The 20,410-nt window shown below is 36.3% G+C and overlaps 1 protein-coding gene across 2 annotated transcripts in view; it reads left to right on the top strand.

Moving 5' to 3' along the window:
• Nucleotides 1-20,410, top strand: part of LOC118200620 (polyprenol dehydrogenase-like) — a 118,457-nt gene that overhangs the window by 83,082 nt on the left and 14,965 nt on the right. For both annotated transcript variants that reach the window (XM_085825943.1, XM_085825944.1), the window contains one exon: nucleotides 14,727-14,828. In XM_085825943.1, coding sequence (XP_085682069.1) covers nucleotides 14,727-14,828 — 102 coding nt within the window. The remainder of the gene's footprint in view (nucleotides 1-14,726; nucleotides 14,829-20,410) is intronic.

Below are 20,410 nucleotides of genomic sequence, written 5' to 3'. Positions count from 1 at the left end.
AGGCACCTCGACAAAAGTTCCTTTTTCCAAGTCATCTTTGAGATTAGAAATGTGATAATTGATGATACACAAAACAACCAAATTAAGTTGAGGAGATTGAACTGGATTGCTCTAAAGGAGCTTATATTTGAAAATTTTTCTGGCATTGAAATCAATGAATATATAGAATCTCAATTACATGAAATTAATTCAATCATATGTGACATATGTGAAAATGTTCGGTTTAATTATAACGATACAGGAAAAAAGTTCGAGCTTCTAGAAGAAGATTTCAGAATTCTTGTGGCGAAGATAGATTAAATTATAAAAAAATTTATTGTAAACATCTTGGAATATATAGAAAGAACATTAGAATTGCAAAGGAAAATTACTGGATTAAAATATGGGATAAATTGTCTCTGCAAAGTCCCTTTAGCACGCATTTTAAAATTGCCACAGATAAGCAGATGAATCCTGTCACTTTTACTGCTATCCGTAAAAGTAATGGTACTTACACAGAAAATATAGAAGATACAATAAAAGAAATTATGAACTTCCACTTTATGGAAGATAAAGAAGAGGAGGATCGGGATATCCGAAGGAAAATAAAAGTTGATTTGGAGTCTTTTAATGATGTTTTGTTTACTGCCGATGAGCTTTCTGCTGCTCTGGAGAGTATGAAAATGAATAAAGCTCCCGGTCATGATAACATTCCTTTGGAAATTTATAAGGAACTTTATTATGTAAATAGGAAATTCATTTTGGATCTATTTAATATTTGTTTTCAACGGGGACATTTTCCTGAGACATGGAAGATTGGCAAATTGGTTTTGCTTTTAAAACAAGATAAACCTCCTGAGCAAACGGCTTCTTACAGGCCGATTTGTTTATTACCCACTTTGGGTAAAGTTCTCGATAAATTGATTAACAATAGGCTTGTTTATTTTCTTGGTAGCAATAATCTACTAAATGCAAATCAATATGGATTTACGCCAGGAAAAGATACTATCTTGGCGATTAATAATATTATTGACACTATAAGAATTAATAAGATAAAGAATTTACATACTACTTTGATTGCAATCGACATTAGCAATGCCTTTAATAGCTTATGGTGGCCCAGCATCAAATCAAGACTTCTAGATTTAAAATGTCCTCAAAACCTCTTCAATATTATTAATAGTTATCTAAATAATAGGAAAATTATTTACAGAAGAAATAATATAAATATTGAGAAATATTATAATAAAGGTGCTCCTCAGGGTTCTGTTTTAGGCCCTACACTTTGGAACCTGGTGGCTGATACTGCCTTACAATTGAAATTTGAAAAGGATGTATTTTTGCAGTATGATTTTGTGACGATTTTGTGTTGGTGATTTCTGGAAGTAATAGATTAATTATAGAAGAAAAAGCAAAGAATGCTCTAGATAAACTTTATAACTGGTGTGAAGTAAATAAGCTGGATATTAGTCAAGATAAAATGGCTATGATAACAATCCCAAAAGGCTCAAAATTAATCAGATTACCTTTATTGACGTGGAATGGAAAAAGAATCCGCAGCGAAAAAACACTTAAATACTTAGGTATAATTTTGGATACAAATTTAAGTTGGTTGCCACATTTAACTAAATTAAAAGAAAAAATTTTTAAGATTATGAATAAGATGAATAGATTATTATGTATGGATTCTTTTAAAAGTAAAAGTATTTTAAAAGAATTATACAATAGAAGAATTGAACGAATAATCTTGTATGGCTCACCCGTTTGGTGGACTGGAACGGAAAAGGTGAGAAATAAATTGCTACAGATTCAGAGGGTTGCAATGCTACCCATTACGGGATGCTACAGAACAGTCTCTACCACCAGCCTACAGGTCTTAGCTGGAGTTACGCCTATAGACTTAGTAGCTGAAGCTGAAACGCTGATTTATAAAGCTGTTCATATGAAGAGAATATAGATTATTGTGACCTGAAGATTTCTAATAGAGGAATTGATCCAAAATTAGAAAAGTTTTATTTTCATCCGGCACAATTTAAAGAGGTTACCTGGAAGACACTTCTTCCAACTGGTGTTGGTTTGGAATTATTCTCTGATGGCTTCATGATTGATAAAAATGTTGGAGCAGCATTTGTTGCTTTTGGAAATAATAAATTTGTATATAAATCTAAATTAAGATTGAATAATAATTCAACTATTTTTGATGCAGAACTTATTGCCTTTGAAAACGCCATATGATGGGCTAATGAGGAAGAAAATGAGAAATATATTACAAATTGGGAGATTTCGGTGTTCACAGATTCCCAGAGCATCCTTAGAGCTCTTAATTCTAGAAAATGTTTATCTGCAAAAGTAGATAAAGTCAGAAATTATATTCACAATATTAATTCAAGAATGAAATTACATATAAATTGGATAAAAGGACATTCGAATATTCATGGAAATGAAGCAGCATATTCTGCTGCTAAGGAAGCATGTTATAATACAGATATTGATATCACGGTTCCTTTATCTCTTAATTATATTAAGAGTGTACTACATGACAAGATTCTCCACACATGGCAACAAAGATGGCATTATGACAAAACTGGACAAAAGGTTTATAAAATATTTCCTGTTGTCAAAGAGCAAAGATTAAGTTACAATAGATTGCTAAATCAATTGATAACAGGACATGGCCAATTTCCAGAATATCTAAAAAGGTTTCATGGGAAAGATATTCATTGCCGATGTGGTCAGGATGCATCTGGAGCATCTAATGGACATTACATTTGGAACTGTGCCTTAACGAAGGAAATTAGAGGAGAATATTTTCGAAATATATCTATAAATAATGAAAAATATCTATATAGCAATAATAAAGCTAAATTAGGACTTATAAAAATTATTACCAATTTGAATAATTATGTATATTTCGATCCTTTTGTTTAATTGCTTAAATTTTTGAGTTGAATTGCATAAATTATAATGTAATTTGTATACATACAATGTATAATTTACTGAAAACTGTAAATGCTTATTGTTCGTTAAGATAGGCAATATTTGTATTTTATAATTGTTGTTTAGGTTAGCAGTTGTCCTGAGTTCAATTTAGTCATTTTATGTTAAGAAATAGGTGGTTTCTATTCTGAATAAAGGTCGAGCTGACCCGTTGGCGACGCCGACACATCTCCAGCGGAGGATGAGTTTTTGGATAAGTAGTCCTTATTCTGTTGTAGTGTTTATCCAGTTATCTTTCAGTTTGTTTCTTTTAAATTGCCGGTTGTGCCAATTTTGGCGGTACGGCTTATTTTCTTAGATTAGATTTCCAAGTCATCTATCTATTTATCTAATATTTTGAACTCCCGCCCCGTTCAGTGAAAAACACTACGGGGTGACAATTTTAAATCCTATACCGAAACAATTGTATAGCCATCCGCTCAGCATATGAACAATGAATCTGAGAACATAAACATTGATTAACCGATCTCGATTGAAATTTGATTACCCTCGTCAACGGGACCCAGTGCTCTTTTGTTGAACGTATAAAGCAATAAAATAAAAGTAGTAAGGATATTTCTCCCGTCGCCTTAGTATGCCATCGTAGTGTAGCAGTCAATACGCTCAGCGCGTATTCGAGAGGCCCGTGGTTCGAGTCCCGGCGAGAGCTTTGCTCATTTTTTCTCTCTTCGGCTTCAAAATAACCTATAGTTTCTACAATGGCGCCCGAACTAAAAGGGTGGTGGATGATGATTCTCTACATCCAGGATTTAACGATTGGGTCCTCTAAAAACCCTAGTCGCCCTTTAAAAGGGGTAGTATATAAGATATTTCTCCCGCCTTCGTAGTGTAGTAGTCAGAACGCTGGCCGCGTATTCCAGAAGCAGCCCTAGTGGGCCACGGACTTCAGTGCCCCGAAATCTGCTTTCTTGACCTTGGACCCGAAGTGCATCAGCATATGTCCTGGGCATGTGCTCAGCTTGTCGCAGAACCCCCCGGTGTTTAGTCTCTAAGCGAACTTAGTACTCATTTTATCGACCCATTCAAAGGATGAAAGGCTGAGTCAACCTCGCCCAGCCCGAGGATCGAATCCCGGACCTGTGGTGCAACTGCGCGACGCGCTATCCACTTCGACACCGGGCGGTGATGGTGTATGACGCCTTCCAGTAATTTGGCAGAAGATAGAAGACATGGCGAGCGAATTATAAAGTTTTTTTGTAAGTCTTGTACCGACCGTAATAAACTCTTTTCAGAGCTATCGACGTTATTGCGTTATTTTTATGCGACCATTGGATCGATTAAAAATAAATCATATCGTACCACTGCCGGGGCACAGGTCTGGAAATTTTCAAGAGAGTTCTGGAATTTTTCAAGTCTTTCCCGCCTTCTTAGCATGCCTTCGTGTTGTAATGGTTAACACACTCGGCGCGTATTCAAGAGGTCCAGATTTCAGACCCAGCGAGGGCATTGCTCACTTTTCATCCCCCCTGCATCAACGTAATCTAATGACACTGCAGAGGCGCCGTAACTAAAAAGGGTGGTGGATGATGATTCTCCACTACCAGGATTTGGCGAATAGGTCCCCTAATTCCCAGTCGGCATTTAAAAGGGGGGAGTATATAAGGTATCTCTCCCGCCTTCTTAGCATGCCTTCGTGGTGTAATGGTCAGCACAGACGGTGCGTATTTGAGAGGTCTGAGGTTCGAGTTCCGGCGAGGGCATTGCTCATTTTTCGTGTATCCTACTTCGAAATAACCTAATGTCTCTACACTGTTTTATTAACTAAAGTGTCATTCAGATTGTATTCGACTGACAAACGAGTTATCTCTGCTTCTAAGTAAATACGATAAGGACCTGTGGAGGTTTAAAATCAAAATTAGAATTTAAACAGAAGGCGACAATTGTGAGTACAAAAAATGCCGCCATTTGCTGCTTGTAAATTGCTGTATTTTCTGGCGTATGTTTTTCCTAGCTTCTTAGGTTCTGAAAATTTAAAAAATATTTTCATAACTTCCCCGTTCGTCTACTGTATATAGTTTTTCTTCCCGAGCACTGGTTTATTAGTAAATTGTACTCCCTTGATTATTTTCATTTTTCTCCAATGTAATTCAGTTTGTATATTCTTTTTTGTATTAGCATTCATCCATTTTATTTTATTTGCATTTATTATTTGAAGCGTCCTCTGCGCAGATTTTTTGACAAGTGCACGGTATGTGCTCTCTTAAGAAACTCTTCAAATATGCGCATTCATCTTACTACTATTATTTATGTTCCAGTTCATTGTAGCCTTATCTTCTTCTAATGTGTTCGATCTTTCGAAATCCAGGTCTTTTGTTCGCCCCCTTCTCCTTTGTTCCTCCGATGTCCTTTTTGGGAACTGCAGTCAGGACTCATTCATGTGAGGTGCCTCTGAGGCTTTACAAGGTAGGGCACAATTACCATCAGATCAGATGCTAATATTACTATATGCTAATATTACTGTATGCACTCATTAATTTGATATTTATATGGCTATAAGCGTCATAAGCGTATTTGATATTTATATGGCTATAAGCGTATATAAATGTCGTGTTACCTATCGTATGACGCTTATAGGATGCCCTTATCAGAGGAGGCAAAAACCATAGAAATGGCTTCCTACCTTCATGGTGCAATTTCGTTAGACCATGGACAATTCCGTTTATGCACTGACCTCATGGACATTTCCGTCAGTTAAAATTGCGCCAACAACCTCGTCAAATATCGTGACTCGAGATTTGTAGTTTTCGTTTGGAGTATCAACACTCGTTAATTTATTTAGTACGATGGATCCCACAATTTGGCAATTACCTAATTACGAAGAGGTTTCCATAAGGTTCTTTTAGGATATAAAGGACTAATTCATAGCATTAGTCTTGTTCCTAGAATCATCCGATGAAGTTAACTATTGACTCAAACAAAGCTCCTATATGGACGTTGATACGTACATTCTTGCTGTTGGGGGGGGGGGGGGGGGAAAAAAAAAAAGATTGAGAACCAAAACATAGTTTCAAGATTTTTTTTCTTCAGTGCCGTTCGTTTTTATCTATCTGTGGTGTCAGGAACTGACGCCGATAGAATTTTGCCAGCTTCAGTTAGAAATCAGCCTTAATATGGCAGTAGATTGGAATTTGTTAAAACAGTTTGATTTCTTGTAAAAGGGGGAAAAAAATTGGCGGAACCATCAAAATCATAGCAATAGTCTTTTCACGAAAAGAAAAAAATCTGATCTGTACACCACATAACTTACTGGTACGGAATATTAAATTATACAAAATTTTCCTGGATTTTATTTAAACATATTGAATTAACAGTTAAAGAATTCTGAATTAAATCTACTTCGTCCATAGCGCATAAACCACAATACAATAAATGCACTACTTAAAGTTCACTATATTTATTTACCATAGCGACACTTCGGTGCTAGGTTCACTTAACAGCGTTATATTTCATTCATTTTATAACTCAGAGTACACAAAAATTATATCATCTGAAGAATTATCTAGTCGTTGTCACATGTTCTATTCAAATACTCTAATTAATTTAGAACGATGCATAAAAGAAATTAGACAAATAAAAAGAAACAGTTGTTCTTGCGAAGCTTAGTTTCTTTAAATTAGCAACAAATCCACTATTCTGCTAACTTTCAAATGCAGACAAATGGGGCTGCTATGGTAAAAGAATTTTACTTAACCGCACTTAAAACAATTTTTAAATTGTTGATAGTTCTACAACTATTGCGTGGAAGTTAGTTAAAGGCATAAAAAAAAAAAAAAAGCTCTGAATGAATCGGAAAATAAGAATAACATAATTCGATCATTTTTAAAGCAAAAAATTCCCAATTTACAAACATATAAGAGTAAAGAAATTGAGTTCACTGATCCGAGTAACAGAGTGGATATATATATATATATATATGCATATATTTATATACTTTGGTGTGGCCGATTACAACTAGAATGTGAGATGCACATCTACATGTTACATCAGGCCTATGTGCAAAATTTCAACGTTCTGAAGCTACTTGTTTTTGAGTTATGTCAGATACATGCATACGTACGTACGTTAGTTAATGCCACCTCCTGAACGTTAGTTATTGCCAAATTTAAAAAAAAAAAAAAAAAAAAGAAAGAAAGAAAGAAAGAAAAAGAAAAAAAAAAAAGAAAATCTGAAAGTTTTCAGATTTTAAATTACATTCAAAGGGGCATTTTTTAAACATTTTGTCTGTTACCTTTATTTATTAAGTATCATATTCTTCGCCCTTAAACCATAAAATTCAGTTCAAGAGCAACTAGTTTTAAATTGAGCATATCTTTAAAATTTCCGACACACAGTCTCGCGCATTGGAGATAAAAATGTTTTTTCTGTACAACGTTGCCATGGCTCGCTTTGAAATCCTTGAGTTTGTTAATCCAAAATTCCTTAGAATTTTACAAGATATTAAATCAATCAAAACAAATTTCAAATTTGGGATTCCACATGCCCATATTCGCAGTAGGATTACATCATTCAAAATTCGATGGCTCTAGGTACCGTTGTTTTATCACAATGCGAGAAATATACATACATTTATGCAGATTTTTCATTATTGAATTTCTTCAAATGTAATGCAGCACTCTTAACATTTGGTGGCAACAGTTTGAAAAGTGAAACGGACATATGAGAATAAAAAAACTGAGCTCACTCATCCGTGTAACATGATCCGAGTGAACCAACGCAAAATCGCAAAACGAAAACAATAGTCCTTTAGGGGCTATTGCTAAGCTCCTTTGTACTAAAACAGAAAATGAAAGTTTTCAGATTTTTATATTACGCTCGAAGGGGCGTTTTCTTAATGTTTTGTGTGTTACATTTATTTATTAAATGTCATGTTTTTAGCACTGCCAAAAGCTTTATCTGGTAGATACCATAAACTTGAATTCAGCAGCAATATCGCAAAAGTAAAAAGAGCATATCTTTAGAATTTCTGACACACAATCTCGCGCGCTAGAGATTATTTATTTATTAATTTTTTTCCCGTACAATGTTGCCATTGCTCGCTTTGAAATCGTTGAATTTGTTAATCAAAAATTCGTTAAATTTTTACAAAATATGAAATAGATAATAAAACAAATTCCAAAATTCGAATCGATGACTACGTTATTCAGAATTGGATGTCTCTAGGTACCGTTGTTTTATCATAGTGCGAGTAGCATACGTACTGTTACGAAATGTCCAGGCGTTTACGAAATGACTGTTACCAGTACTGTTACGAAATGACCATACGTACTGTTACGAAATGTGGTAAGATGGCTTCCTCGCAACGCAGGTTTAGGGTTGCCATAAAATGGCAAAAGAAGGCAGGGTTGCCATGTTTAGCGAGAAATCGCCCATTTGGCAACAAAATTGGCGATATGGCATGGACGAATGGAGAACTTCTGGAACCAATTCTTACCGGTTTAGCCCAGAATGTTCTCGAACACAAGCCAAAAGCTATATAAACCCTGCTGGTACGCGGAGAGTTAGTCATCGAGTGCCGAGTGGGTCATCGAAGCGCACCGAAAGATTCTGTTATTGTATCGTGGTTAGTGCATCGTCGAGAGATGTGTTGAGCTCCAGGAACGACTGAACCATGGAGTCGGGAGCTGTACTCTAGTGTATCGTCGAGTGCATCGTGAGTTGTAGCGTGGAGAGTCGTACTCTGGTGCTTTGCAGTGAAGCTGTCTCCATCGTTAATGCCTGATAGTCTGAAGGCTGTGTCTGTATTTGTTACAGCATGTGTATAGTAGTTCTTCGACGACTGTGAAAACGTGTTTTGGAGCTGTCCTGAGAATACTAGCCAATAAAGTGTGTTTCGATACTTCATCAAGTGCTGTCGTCATTCCACACAAACCCTGTAACGAAGGTGCCAAAGGAAGAAAATAACGTAACAATACATCCATGTAGATTCTTCATTATTTAATTTCTTTAAATATAATGCAGGGCTCTAATATTTGGTAGCAACAATTTAAAAGTTAAAAGTCACAAAATGCCAACATGAAATTAATTAATAGACTTTCTGGGCTAAAAAGGTGTTGACCAGCCGCTATGTGTTATTGGTTTTGAGCAAAGATGCTAGGAGACATTCTCTTCTGGAGCGACACTTGTCAACAAACATAGCTGATTAAAAGTTAAGTCGAAGGAGCCTTTTGCTTCAAAATGTGCAAGTTTGAAACATATTGAAATTGGATAATAGTGGATCCTTTGCTGAGTCATCTAAAAATGCCCTCGAAGCTTCGTATGAGTTATCTCTACTCATTACTAAAACCAAGAGAAGTCATGTTATAGGAGCAACACTGTCAAAACCCTGTCTGTTTATGACAAAACTGTGAAGCGTCGCATTGATCATATGGCCGAAGACTTAAAATATAAGTTACTACAGGCCGTGAAGGAATCAAAATTTTCGAAGCACAGTTGAACGAGAATATACATGTTGCAAACTGTTGTCAACTATTAATTTCCGTTCGATACCTACAAAACGAAACAGTTAAATACAAAATGCTGTTTTCTACAGAGCAAAGGGCAACTTCAGAAGCAAGTCGTATAATGACAGCAATCTCTGAATTCTTCTACAAACAGAAACTGTAATGGCAAAATCTCATAGGCGCATGCATAAACGGCATTCTGTGAATGTGGCCTCTCGCTGAGGATTCATATAGATCAGTGATGGCGGACCTATGGCATGCGTGCCATAATCGGCACGCACAGCTTCATCAGCCGGCAGCGTCTAAAATATTACTTTCTTAATCAATAATAAAAATAAAATGATACTATATAATTTAAATAAGTGATTCTTGAACGTTTCACTTACTTACGTATCGCATAATGCCACTGGCATAGGGCTTAAGCCTAGATATAAGATTTTCATATATCGCCACAGAAATGATATACGTATTTAAGACACAATAACACGCCGAACAAATACTAATTCAGAAGTCAAACAACAAAAATCAGCGTTATATTTTCAAATTTTAAAGGCCTTTCTTTAAAGAAATTATGCTTTAGTTCTGTTTCATCAACAGATGGCGCCACTATCTTATTTCTGTCCAGGCTTTCTTATCATATCTAATCATTATATTCTATCTCGTTCATTTGCACTTTTACAGCTGAGGATGGTGGTTCGGTAAAACCATCGAAACTAGTCCTGTCAAAATTTGAAAATATAACGCTGATTTTTGTTGTTTGACTTCTGAATTATATACATATTTATTGACCCAATCTCAATTGTTTGGGCCAATCATATTACTTGTTACGTGGCAAAGAATATGCCAGATTTGAAGAAGCTAATATTTTCTAAACAAACTCAAATTTATTGCAAACTGTCGAATATGAATAAAGACTGCCAACTATGGACTACAGCATGTTTATCTTGCCAAAGATCTTCACAGACATACACAGTCATCTTTGGGAGAATTCAAAGTACCTCCACACAGATTCCAGCATTTAAACATAGATCTGGTGGGTCCGCTACCTCCTTGCAAAGGATTCAAATATCTTCTAACCATCATCGATCGTTATACACGATGGATCGAAGCGGTACCGTTAGAAGATCAATCAGCAGAATCTATTGCTAAAGCTTTGATTTATACTTGGTTTTCACGCTTTGGAATTCCGAATCGCATAACATCTGACCAAGGTCGGCAATTTGTTAGCCAACTTTTTCAAGCTTTAGGAAAATATCTTGGTTTTCATACAAACACTACAACTGCGTACCATCCACAGGCCAATGTCCTGACCGAAAGACAACACCGAACTTTAAAAGCAAGTCTCAAATGTCATCTACTCGAATCAAAATTATGGCTGGAAGCATTGCCTTTCGTTCTTTTAGGCATAAGATCTGCCATCAAGGAAGACTTAGGTTGCTCATCCGCAGAACTTGTATACGGAACTCCTTTAGCATTACCTGGTGAATTCTTTTCAACAGTACCTCATATGAAACAGTCTGAATTTTCTCAAAACCTTCAGAAAATAATAAGAGCTATGAAGCCAAGTTCTACCACCACCCATGGAAATAGAACAGTCTTTGTTTCTAAACATCTTTCCAACTGTTCTCACGTATTCCTATACAACAACATTAATAATTCGTCGCTACAGCCTGTCTATCCTGTAAGAGCTAGAAAGGATAAGTACTTCGATACTGAAATCCAAGGAAAAGTTAAAAGAGTTTCAATAGACAGACTAAAGCCATGTTTCCTAGTGCAAGATTCTGATATTCCTTTTCAAAACTCCCATTCCAAGAAAGCGGAACTTAGGGAAACACCTGCACTCAAGAACACTGAAGAAAATTCAGAAACTCATCATAAAACCAAGACTACTAGAACCGGCAGACATGTGAAGTTCCCCAGTCAATTTAAAGATTATCTTCCATAATCGCTGTCACTAGGAAGGGGGTGTGTAGTGTCGCTTCACTTCCGTTAAGTTTCTAATTAAATTTAGTTAAAGCGGAATGGCAACACCTTCTAGTCTCCGCGAAAAACGAAGTAAACAGACTTCGAGTTTTTGTCACGCGATGCTACGTGCATGTAAAATGTAAATAAATCTTATGAATCAGAATCTATAACATCGTAAGGAATAAAATATTGGTTCTATTGGAGTCAGAGAAGTGTTATTCTCTTACATTTGCATACCAGACACTTCAAATATGTTATTAGAAAGACGTAATCAAAAATAAAGAATTCCTAATGTCCAAACAAATATTCTAATTAATACTACTCAAAATATTAAAACTAGAGTAAATATATTCGATGCTAAAACGAAACACTTGGATAGGCTTGAGAGAGCTACAAATTTTCCCAAACAAATCTAAAAATTAAAATGATATAAACCGAAATATAGATAAAACTATTATTTACCATTGCATAAAGCTTAAGTTATTTAAAATCACTTAGAATAGCAAAATAATCCACTTACATAGCACTATTGCATAATATATATCCAAAAAATTGACGACCATGGATTCGCAATCACATACTACCACAAAAACACATCGACCATCTGAATCACGTGATTTTTGCGCTTCAAGGCCATTATAGAGTTGGCTGTGATCTGCTCAGATTTACGAGCCAAAGACATTGATGTCACCACACTGGTTGACCTTGGATGTGATGAGCAAATTTTGTCGCAACAAAGCTTTGGGATTATCGCCATACAGCCCCATCAACACAAATTAATGTGCTGATGGTGTACTACGCTTCACTGTTATCTGGCATAAGATGATAGAAAGAAAGACGATCATACTTAGGGGTTGTAAATACATGCAAGTAATGGTAATAGTGTCTTCTTAGTGTTGATGCGTTGCCATTACTTTTTCCTTATGCTTGTGTTAAAGAAATGTTAAGTGTGCTTCTGTTGCGACATCAGTTATGTAGTTTATTCTTATGAATTTTTAATTTTTGGATACAATTATGAATAACTGTGTGTATTTGAACTCAAAGGGTTAAACCAGAAATGGGCAAACTACGGCCTGCCGAAAGGTTATATCTGGCTCCGTGGATAGAATTTTAATTTGCCGGTCCGAGGCAAACTAAAAGAAATATATATTATATACCATATCCTTTCCTACTTTGTTTAAATATTATTCTCTTCTTCCTTTTTTTTCAAAGGGTTGATGATCTTTTTACTTTATTTTTGTTCTAAAAACATAAATTGACGGAAATAGCAAGCGCAGACAGCTTTCAATCGGTAAAGTGTTAAAAATTGGAGTTCTTTATTAATTATACCTGCAGATTGGCGCCATCAAGCGTTATCTCTTTCTCGGGGAGCAGACATATGGGAATCTAATATAGGTGAATTAGACCTCTTAGAAAAAACTTAATCTTAACTTAATTATCTTAACTTGAAACTTAATAAGAAGACTTATTCTGTTTGCTGGGCAACTAGCTAAGAACAACTTGTCTCATTTCCCGAGGTTAAATTCAACACCCTCAGTAAATGAATAGTTTAAGAATTATGAAGATGGGTTGAAAAAATTGAGTTCGAACGAAGATTTCAAGATTCCAGTGCCATTCAAACAGAAATGGATAATTTTACCACACCTTTCAACGTAAATTGTGAAGCAGTGAGGTCAGATTTGCAGCTTGAATTAATTGAGTTGCAATCTAACAATCATCTCAAGCAGTTTTTTTTTCTAAATATGCCAGAGTTTTATAAATCATTATTGAAAGGATGTTTCCCAAATTTAATATCTCATGCCCCGAAAATCAGTGCTATATTTGCTTCATCTTATGTATGTGAACAAGTGTCTTCAACTATGAACCTTAGAAAAGAATTATTTCAGAAGTAAACTGACAGATGAGCATTTAGCCTTGTTCCTTAGAATCAGTACATCTCACTTCGAAACTCAATATGAGGAACTTTTAAAAATGAAATCGCAATTTCATTCATCTCATTAACATATTTAAATTGCAATATTTGTATATTGTTTTTAAAATTTTGGAAAAGTTTATCTTTGCCTGCCAAACTTTTTGTTTTCGATTTTTGGCCCTCGACCGAAAAAGTTTGCCCATTCCTGGGCAAAATATATTTTATTTGTCTTCTCAGCAAAGAACTGGGCATGATTAATATGAAACAAAACTAGAATTATATCTTTCACTGTGAACACCTCCTCCAGATGACCTGTATTTCTGAAAACATTAACCCTCTGAGTGGCACAGGATTTTAGATCTGTCATGAAGACCAGTATTTAAACAGCATTTATTAATTTAGTTTATATAATTACTTATTTTAGTCTGCATTTTCCAAAATTTACATTCATTAAGATGATATTGTTACGTTTTTCTTTTTCTGACACCAGTTGTTACGGGGTTCGTGTGGATTTGGAGTGAATAACGACGACACTTGATGAAGTATCGAAACACACTTTATTTAGCCAATGTTAATCAGGGACAGCTCCAATAACACTTTTTACACTCGTCGATGAACTACTATAAACATGCTGACACGATCAGCAACACAGCCTCCAGGTTATCACGGTGGAGACAGCTTCACTGCAAAGCACCAAAGTACAGCTCCCGACTCTGCTCAGTCGTTCTCGGAACTCAACGTACTCTCGAGAGTCTTCACGCCACAACTCGCGATGCACTGGATGAGACACAGAGCACAGCTCCTGACTCTTCGGTTCAGTCGTTTCCGGAGCTCAACATGCTCTCTCGAAGATGCACTAACCGCGATACACTAAGAGACTCCTTCAGTGAACTCGACGACCCACTCAGTACTCGCTGCCCGGCTGTCAACTCGATCGACTCCGCAGGATTGACTCGCTAGACGAGATACCAACTCGATACTGACTCTCGCCCTCTTGACGAGGCACACACACTAACTGACTGCGGACCATCAGGGTTTATATAGCTTTCGGCTTGTGTTCGAGAACGTTCTGGGCTAAACCGGTAAGAATTGGTTCCAGAAGGTTCTCCATCTGTCCATGGCATATTGTCAATTTTGTCACCAAATGGGCGATTTTTCGCCAAATGTGGCAACCCTGCCTACACTTGCCTTTTTATGGCAACCATAAAACTGCTTTGCGGGGAAGCCATGTTACCACGCCTGTACATTTCGTAACAATATTTACGTTACGTCCGTCTTGAATATAACCAGTAATCATATTCTTCAAGCCACCACTTCAACAGAAATCCACAATCATCTGCAATTGGGTGTTCTTCTTAGAAAGGTTTCACTGTATTTAAAATGCTGTGAGTAACGTAAAATTTTAGGTTTTAATTACAACTTTTTATTTTTAGTTGAAGTCTGGCACTTGGATCTGGTTTCATTAAGATCAGTCAAAGCATTTGCTGAAAAGTACTCGTCGACTGGAAGGCCATTGCATCTTCTCATTAATAATGGTAAGATATTAAAACAAAAAATTATATGCATGCAAAATTCATACCATTATGTCTTGTTGCAGTTTTAGAAAGTCTATTGTTATTATCACTGATAAAATTAATTACATGTGAAGCATTTTTTGTTACCTGGCAGTTATTTTTGCAACCTCTGGTCGTAGACACATATTTGCAATTATAAAAATGTTTTATATGATGTAAACAGACTTTTAAGGAATGAAAAAATCTCCCACCCACATGTTTTCCAGGAAGTGCAATGGATTTGTGAGACCGGATACATTTTCATTCTCAAAAGTATTAGAAGTGGTCACTCCATCGTACGTGTCTAACATTAGTCATTTCCGGTGAAAAGACAAACAGTAACCAAATGAGAATTACCACTTCTACAAAGTTACTACCTTACATTTGTTCTCAGTTTACCTTCAAGTTTGGGAGGAGATTTTTTTTCCCATCAGCAGAAAATTCTTTTGATCTTCTAAAATTTTAGTAATAAGTAAGCTTTAAAAATCAATTCTAACTTTCAAATGTGTGTCTATCTTTAGCAGATGCTTATCCAACAATTGGATTCTTTTCTTATCAATTTTCATCTGTGAAAAGGCCCACCAGCAGCCAAGCAGTGAAGTCACCGAACACTGGTAGTTCGAATCCAAGCAAACAAGTTAACTGTATGGGCACTTTCGTGTTTTTCCCCCCACATGTAACTTGTATATGAGCCAGTTTTCCTTAAAAAGTTCTCCACGAAGCATCCCTTTTCCACTGGGCAGATAACCGAGTGCTTTGTCATAATTAAATAAACCAAACCTTCAGCTGTGAAAGGAAGCTGTTCTTGTAAGAAAATGAATTCCCAAACAAAGCGATGATTCTTTGTGAAAAAATTCGTTACTGAGCTTGTTTATTTTTTGGCAAATACGAATAAAAGTTAACAATAATCGGCATTTTCAAATCTTTGAATAAGATTTCTGTCACATTAAATTAATCAGTTCTACTTATGGATTTTTCTGTGGCGTTGTTCATTTAAAATGGTAATAAAAATAGTGTAAACTCGGACTTCGAATAACTGAAATCTGAAAACAAATAAATAATCAATGTTCATCATGAGTCAATAAATTTGCTTTGAGGCCACCAGTTTTGAACGAGTAACTTAATATAGTAAATAGTTCTTAACATAGTAAAATATTGAGATAAACATCTCAAACAATCCAGAGTTAGTGAGGACGACCACTTGCAGACTTTTTGGAACAACATAACCAAATATGTGGTAGGAAAATTATCACTTGCACTGAGCCTTACATTTGTTATTGACTAACAGATCTGTCTTTGGATTTGCTTAATTTTTTTTCACTGGTATAGTGTGTTTGACTGTTAGAATTATATCTGCAAGGGATGTGATCCAAAATTTGCGATTCTCCTTTCTTTGCTTTCATACCTACACTTCTCCATTAAAATTTCCTTCCATGTTTTCATACTGTTTCTAGTAGTCTCTGGTCTCATTAGTGAAACTTTAACCTTTTATCTGTTTTATTTGGTATGCTGAATTATTTCTATCATCTCTTGAAATAGTACATTGAATAGTAACATATTCAGGACTTAAATTGAAAGCAGTGTAATTTCTTAGTTTTTGAATGAAAGTATAATTCCTGCCTTAGCCTTAAATACACTCTTTTGCAAAAATATCGAAGCACCAAGAGGGACTTTTGCGATCATGACGAAATTTGGTATGCAAAAACATCCTGATCGAACACGCAAACGATCAAAGTTTCAAGGCAAATGAATAGGAATAGCGATCATAGAACGCATTTCAAGTGTACAATTCGCAAAGTATAAAACCAACAACAGAGGCGGAAAATTTATCTTTTTTTGTTGCTGCCATTGTAATTTCGTAAAGATGCAACTAAAATGCCATTACGACGATATCGAAGACCTTTATAGACAGCTAAACGACTTCGAACATGGTCGCATTGTAGCATTGCGTGAAGCCGGGTGGTCATACCAAGCAATAGGCCGCCACCTGCAGTGTACAGACACTGTTGTGCAAAGATGTTGGCAGCAATGGTTGCTACAAGGAAACTGCCGACGAAATGAAGGCTCTGGAAGGCCAAGGAGCAGAAATGTGAGGCAAGATAGGATGATTATTCGCCAGGCCCGAACCGCCCCAACGGTATCATTGTCGACTATTCAACACACTATAGCCACTTCTATACCTCACGTGGTACCGTCCACCATCTCATGCCGCTTGTCGAGACGGGGTTGCGCTCACAGATGCCTTTATGGCGTTTGTTTGCCTTTGACCCCACAACATCGGCAGAGTTGTCTGAAGTGGTGTCGCAGCCGATTATCACGGCTGGCATCAGACTGGCATCGTATAGTGTTCAGCACTGAATTCTGCTTCACTCTTGAAGCAGATGACCACCGTGTTCGTGTCTGGAGAGGACGGGGCCAGCGGTCCCAATCAGCCTTTGTTTTACAAAGGCATAAACCCTGGTGTCACGTGCTATTTTTTATGACAGCTCAACTATATGTTGATATCATCTTACTGCTGATTGCATTACCCTTCATGGCATTCATCCTGGGGCCATTTTCCAACAAGGTAATGCCAGGCCACATACCACTCGCGTATCTCTGGACTGTCTCCGTGCGGTTAATACTCTTATTTGGCCAGCGAGGTCACCAGACCTTTCACCAATCGAGCATGTCTATGACATGATAGGCCGCCAGTTTCGGGCACCACAAAATATCGCAGATCTGGAGCGACAACTGTTGAATGCCTGGCAGAATGTGTCGCAGGATGACATTAGGAACCTCTACCACTCCTTGCCTCGACGAATTCAAGCATGCATTGCCGCCAGGGGCGGTTCGACCACTTAATTTGAACACTCAATGGATAATTGTGAGCCGTGAACAGGTACTATGACCTTGATTTTTTAATCATTTTATTATCTGTGTATGAGCTATACACATATTCAATTTCATCAAAAACAACCACTTCAAATCGAAGCACCTTCACGGTGCTTGGATTTTTTTTGCAAAAGAATGTAGGATGAGGTCTCGTAATTTATTTTATTTTTTATTTAACTGATTAAATTTTTATTTATCTTTACTTTTTATTGAATTGCAATTTATTAGTTTTTTTTTGGGGGGGGGAGATTTTCTGATTTCACTTTTAATTTTAGAAATTAAGGTCTGATTGAATCTTCAATTTCATGTAATGTACAGAATCTTTACTTTAATAGTTTTAATTTGGTTTATCTGACTATGGCAAAGCATATTAGAGCCATCCACCTAAGGGGAAGAATACCTTTTGTTTTAACAAATTAAAGCAAGCAAACATTTTACTAAGTGGATGCTTTACATTCGATACGGATCATACAAAAAAGTTAATTTTTTTATATGCAAACCCTTTTATTGTAGGAAATAAAGCCTATAGTGCCAGTGGCGGATTAGTGAAACAGGGAGTGGGCTTCCTCACATAAACTTTTAGAAGCACTTTATCTTAAAACACAAAGTATGTTGAAAAAATTAATTATGGAGCATAGCCCATTGCGTTTAGCATGACTTCATAAATCCTCCTCTGCCTGTAATCAGCCTTCTTACTTTACAAATACACTGTGTCTACCGAAAGTCTTCATCTGACTTTTATATTTGCAAACACTGGTTGTAGACATGTAATTCCAGTTACAAAAATGATTTAATGATGCAAAGATTCATGTTTTCATATTTTAAAATTATATATATATCATTAAATCATTTTTATAACTGGAATTACATGTTTACAACCATGTGTGTATATATATATATATATAGTAAAGTTTTTGTATAAGAACTTTAAAACTTAAAAAGGTTGGAGATAATATATAAAGTGGGTACATTAGGTAAGAGATAAATAGCGCTAATAGCTGCTATTTAGCATATCAAATGTTGTATGAACTTAAATCCATTTAGTGCGAATACAAGTTATTATTACTTGCGCAATTGCTGCAAAGTTAGTTAATAATAATTTATTTCCTAAACAGTATTGATTAATTGATTATATTATCTCCTAAGTTTAATTAAAGTAGAATTATTTTAAAAGTGTGCATCCATACTGGTAAGTTATATTTTGAAAGATATATATAATACGCAATTCAACGTTTTATGTTCTGTTTCCTGTTTATCAAACTTTTCTACTCGTTATAAAAAATTATATATATATAAAAAAAAGCTTAATTCAGAGGCGGGAAATGAAGAAAGAAAGATTATACATTGCTAATGATTCTTAGATTGCAATTTGGATCAAAACTAAACCATTGGTTATCTGATAGAAAGCAAATCGTAATGCCATACTGGCAAAATTAAAAAGTTTGAAAAATGGGCTCCTTAAGAGTTAAAAGTAATGTATAATACGAGGGCTATCCAGAAAGTAGATTACGTTTTGGAATAAAAAAATAAACAAAGTATAGGAAACAAATTTTATTATATACAGATGAAAGCCACACTCAAATACTACTTTTCTACATAGTCACCATACAAATTAAGGCATTTATCGTAGCGATGTACGAGCTTGGAAATTCCTTCGTCGAAAAATTCGGCCGCCTGCGCCTTCAACCACTTCGTTACCTCTTCTTGCCTTCCATCTTGCACAAAACTTGTGGTAACCAAGCTTTTCGCTGATGATTTCGTGCAACAAACTTCGCGAAATTTGTGGAAAACTCAAAGAAAGTTCCGTTATTGTGAAATTTCGATTTTCACGGACTTTAGCATCGACTTTTCCGAGAAGTTCGGCGGTCACTATGCTGGGTCTCCCACTTCGATCTTCGTCGTGAACATTGGTTCGGCCATTTTGAAATCTTATGACCCACTGACGCACTCCACCTTCAGTGATAATGTTGTCCCCATACACTTCACGAAGCTGCCGATAGATTTCTATCGGTTTACAGTTTTTTGCAGTCAGAAACCTTATTACTGAGCGCACCTCGCAGCTCGCGGGGTTTTCAATTAACGCAGACATTTCAAACCGTCACAGTATCTGAACGGAGCACAGCACGAACCTCTCACTAGCACGGCTAGATGCAGACTGAGCTGCGCAACGCTCTGACCCCAAGATAGCCGCCCTAGCCCCGCCCCTAGCGGACACAGACGGAAACGTAATCTACTTCCTGGATGGCCCTCGTATTTCAAAATTGTCACATACTTGGTTAACAAGCTAAGAGAAACCATTTTGCATCAAACTATTATGTTGTCAGTGGAAGTGGACGTGGGAAGGACATTAGAATATCAGTATTGGTCATACATCTATACCCTCGCCCAGTTTTGAGGGAGAACACCATGCGGACAGGCCAGAGGGTCTCTCACCCTTCCTTCCCTACCATCAACCTCTCGACAGAACTTTCGGCCTGCTGTGTATTTTGGGTGCCCTTTTGCCACACAGACACTATATGCTTACAAACGTCTGTGCCATCTCTGGGATTCAAACCCAAGCCTTACAGCAGTTAGATTCACTAACTACATACCGGATGGTCAGCTTGGAAAATTATCAGGAATTAAGTCATTCTTTTCAATATCTTTTTTGTGTGTGTGTGATACGTAATGATTAGCACATCCATTTAAAA

Source organism: Stegodyphus dumicola, chromosome 10 (genome assembly GCF_044657685.1).
Source record: "Stegodyphus dumicola isolate Sdum_Otavi_A_Nest chromosome 10, ASM4465768v1".
In the NCBI taxonomy this organism is placed as follows: Eukaryota; Metazoa; Arthropoda; class Arachnida; order Araneae; family Eresidae; genus Stegodyphus; species Stegodyphus dumicola.
Note: the sequence above shows the minus strand (reverse complement) of the source record. Positions and strands in the feature narration are given on the sequence as shown.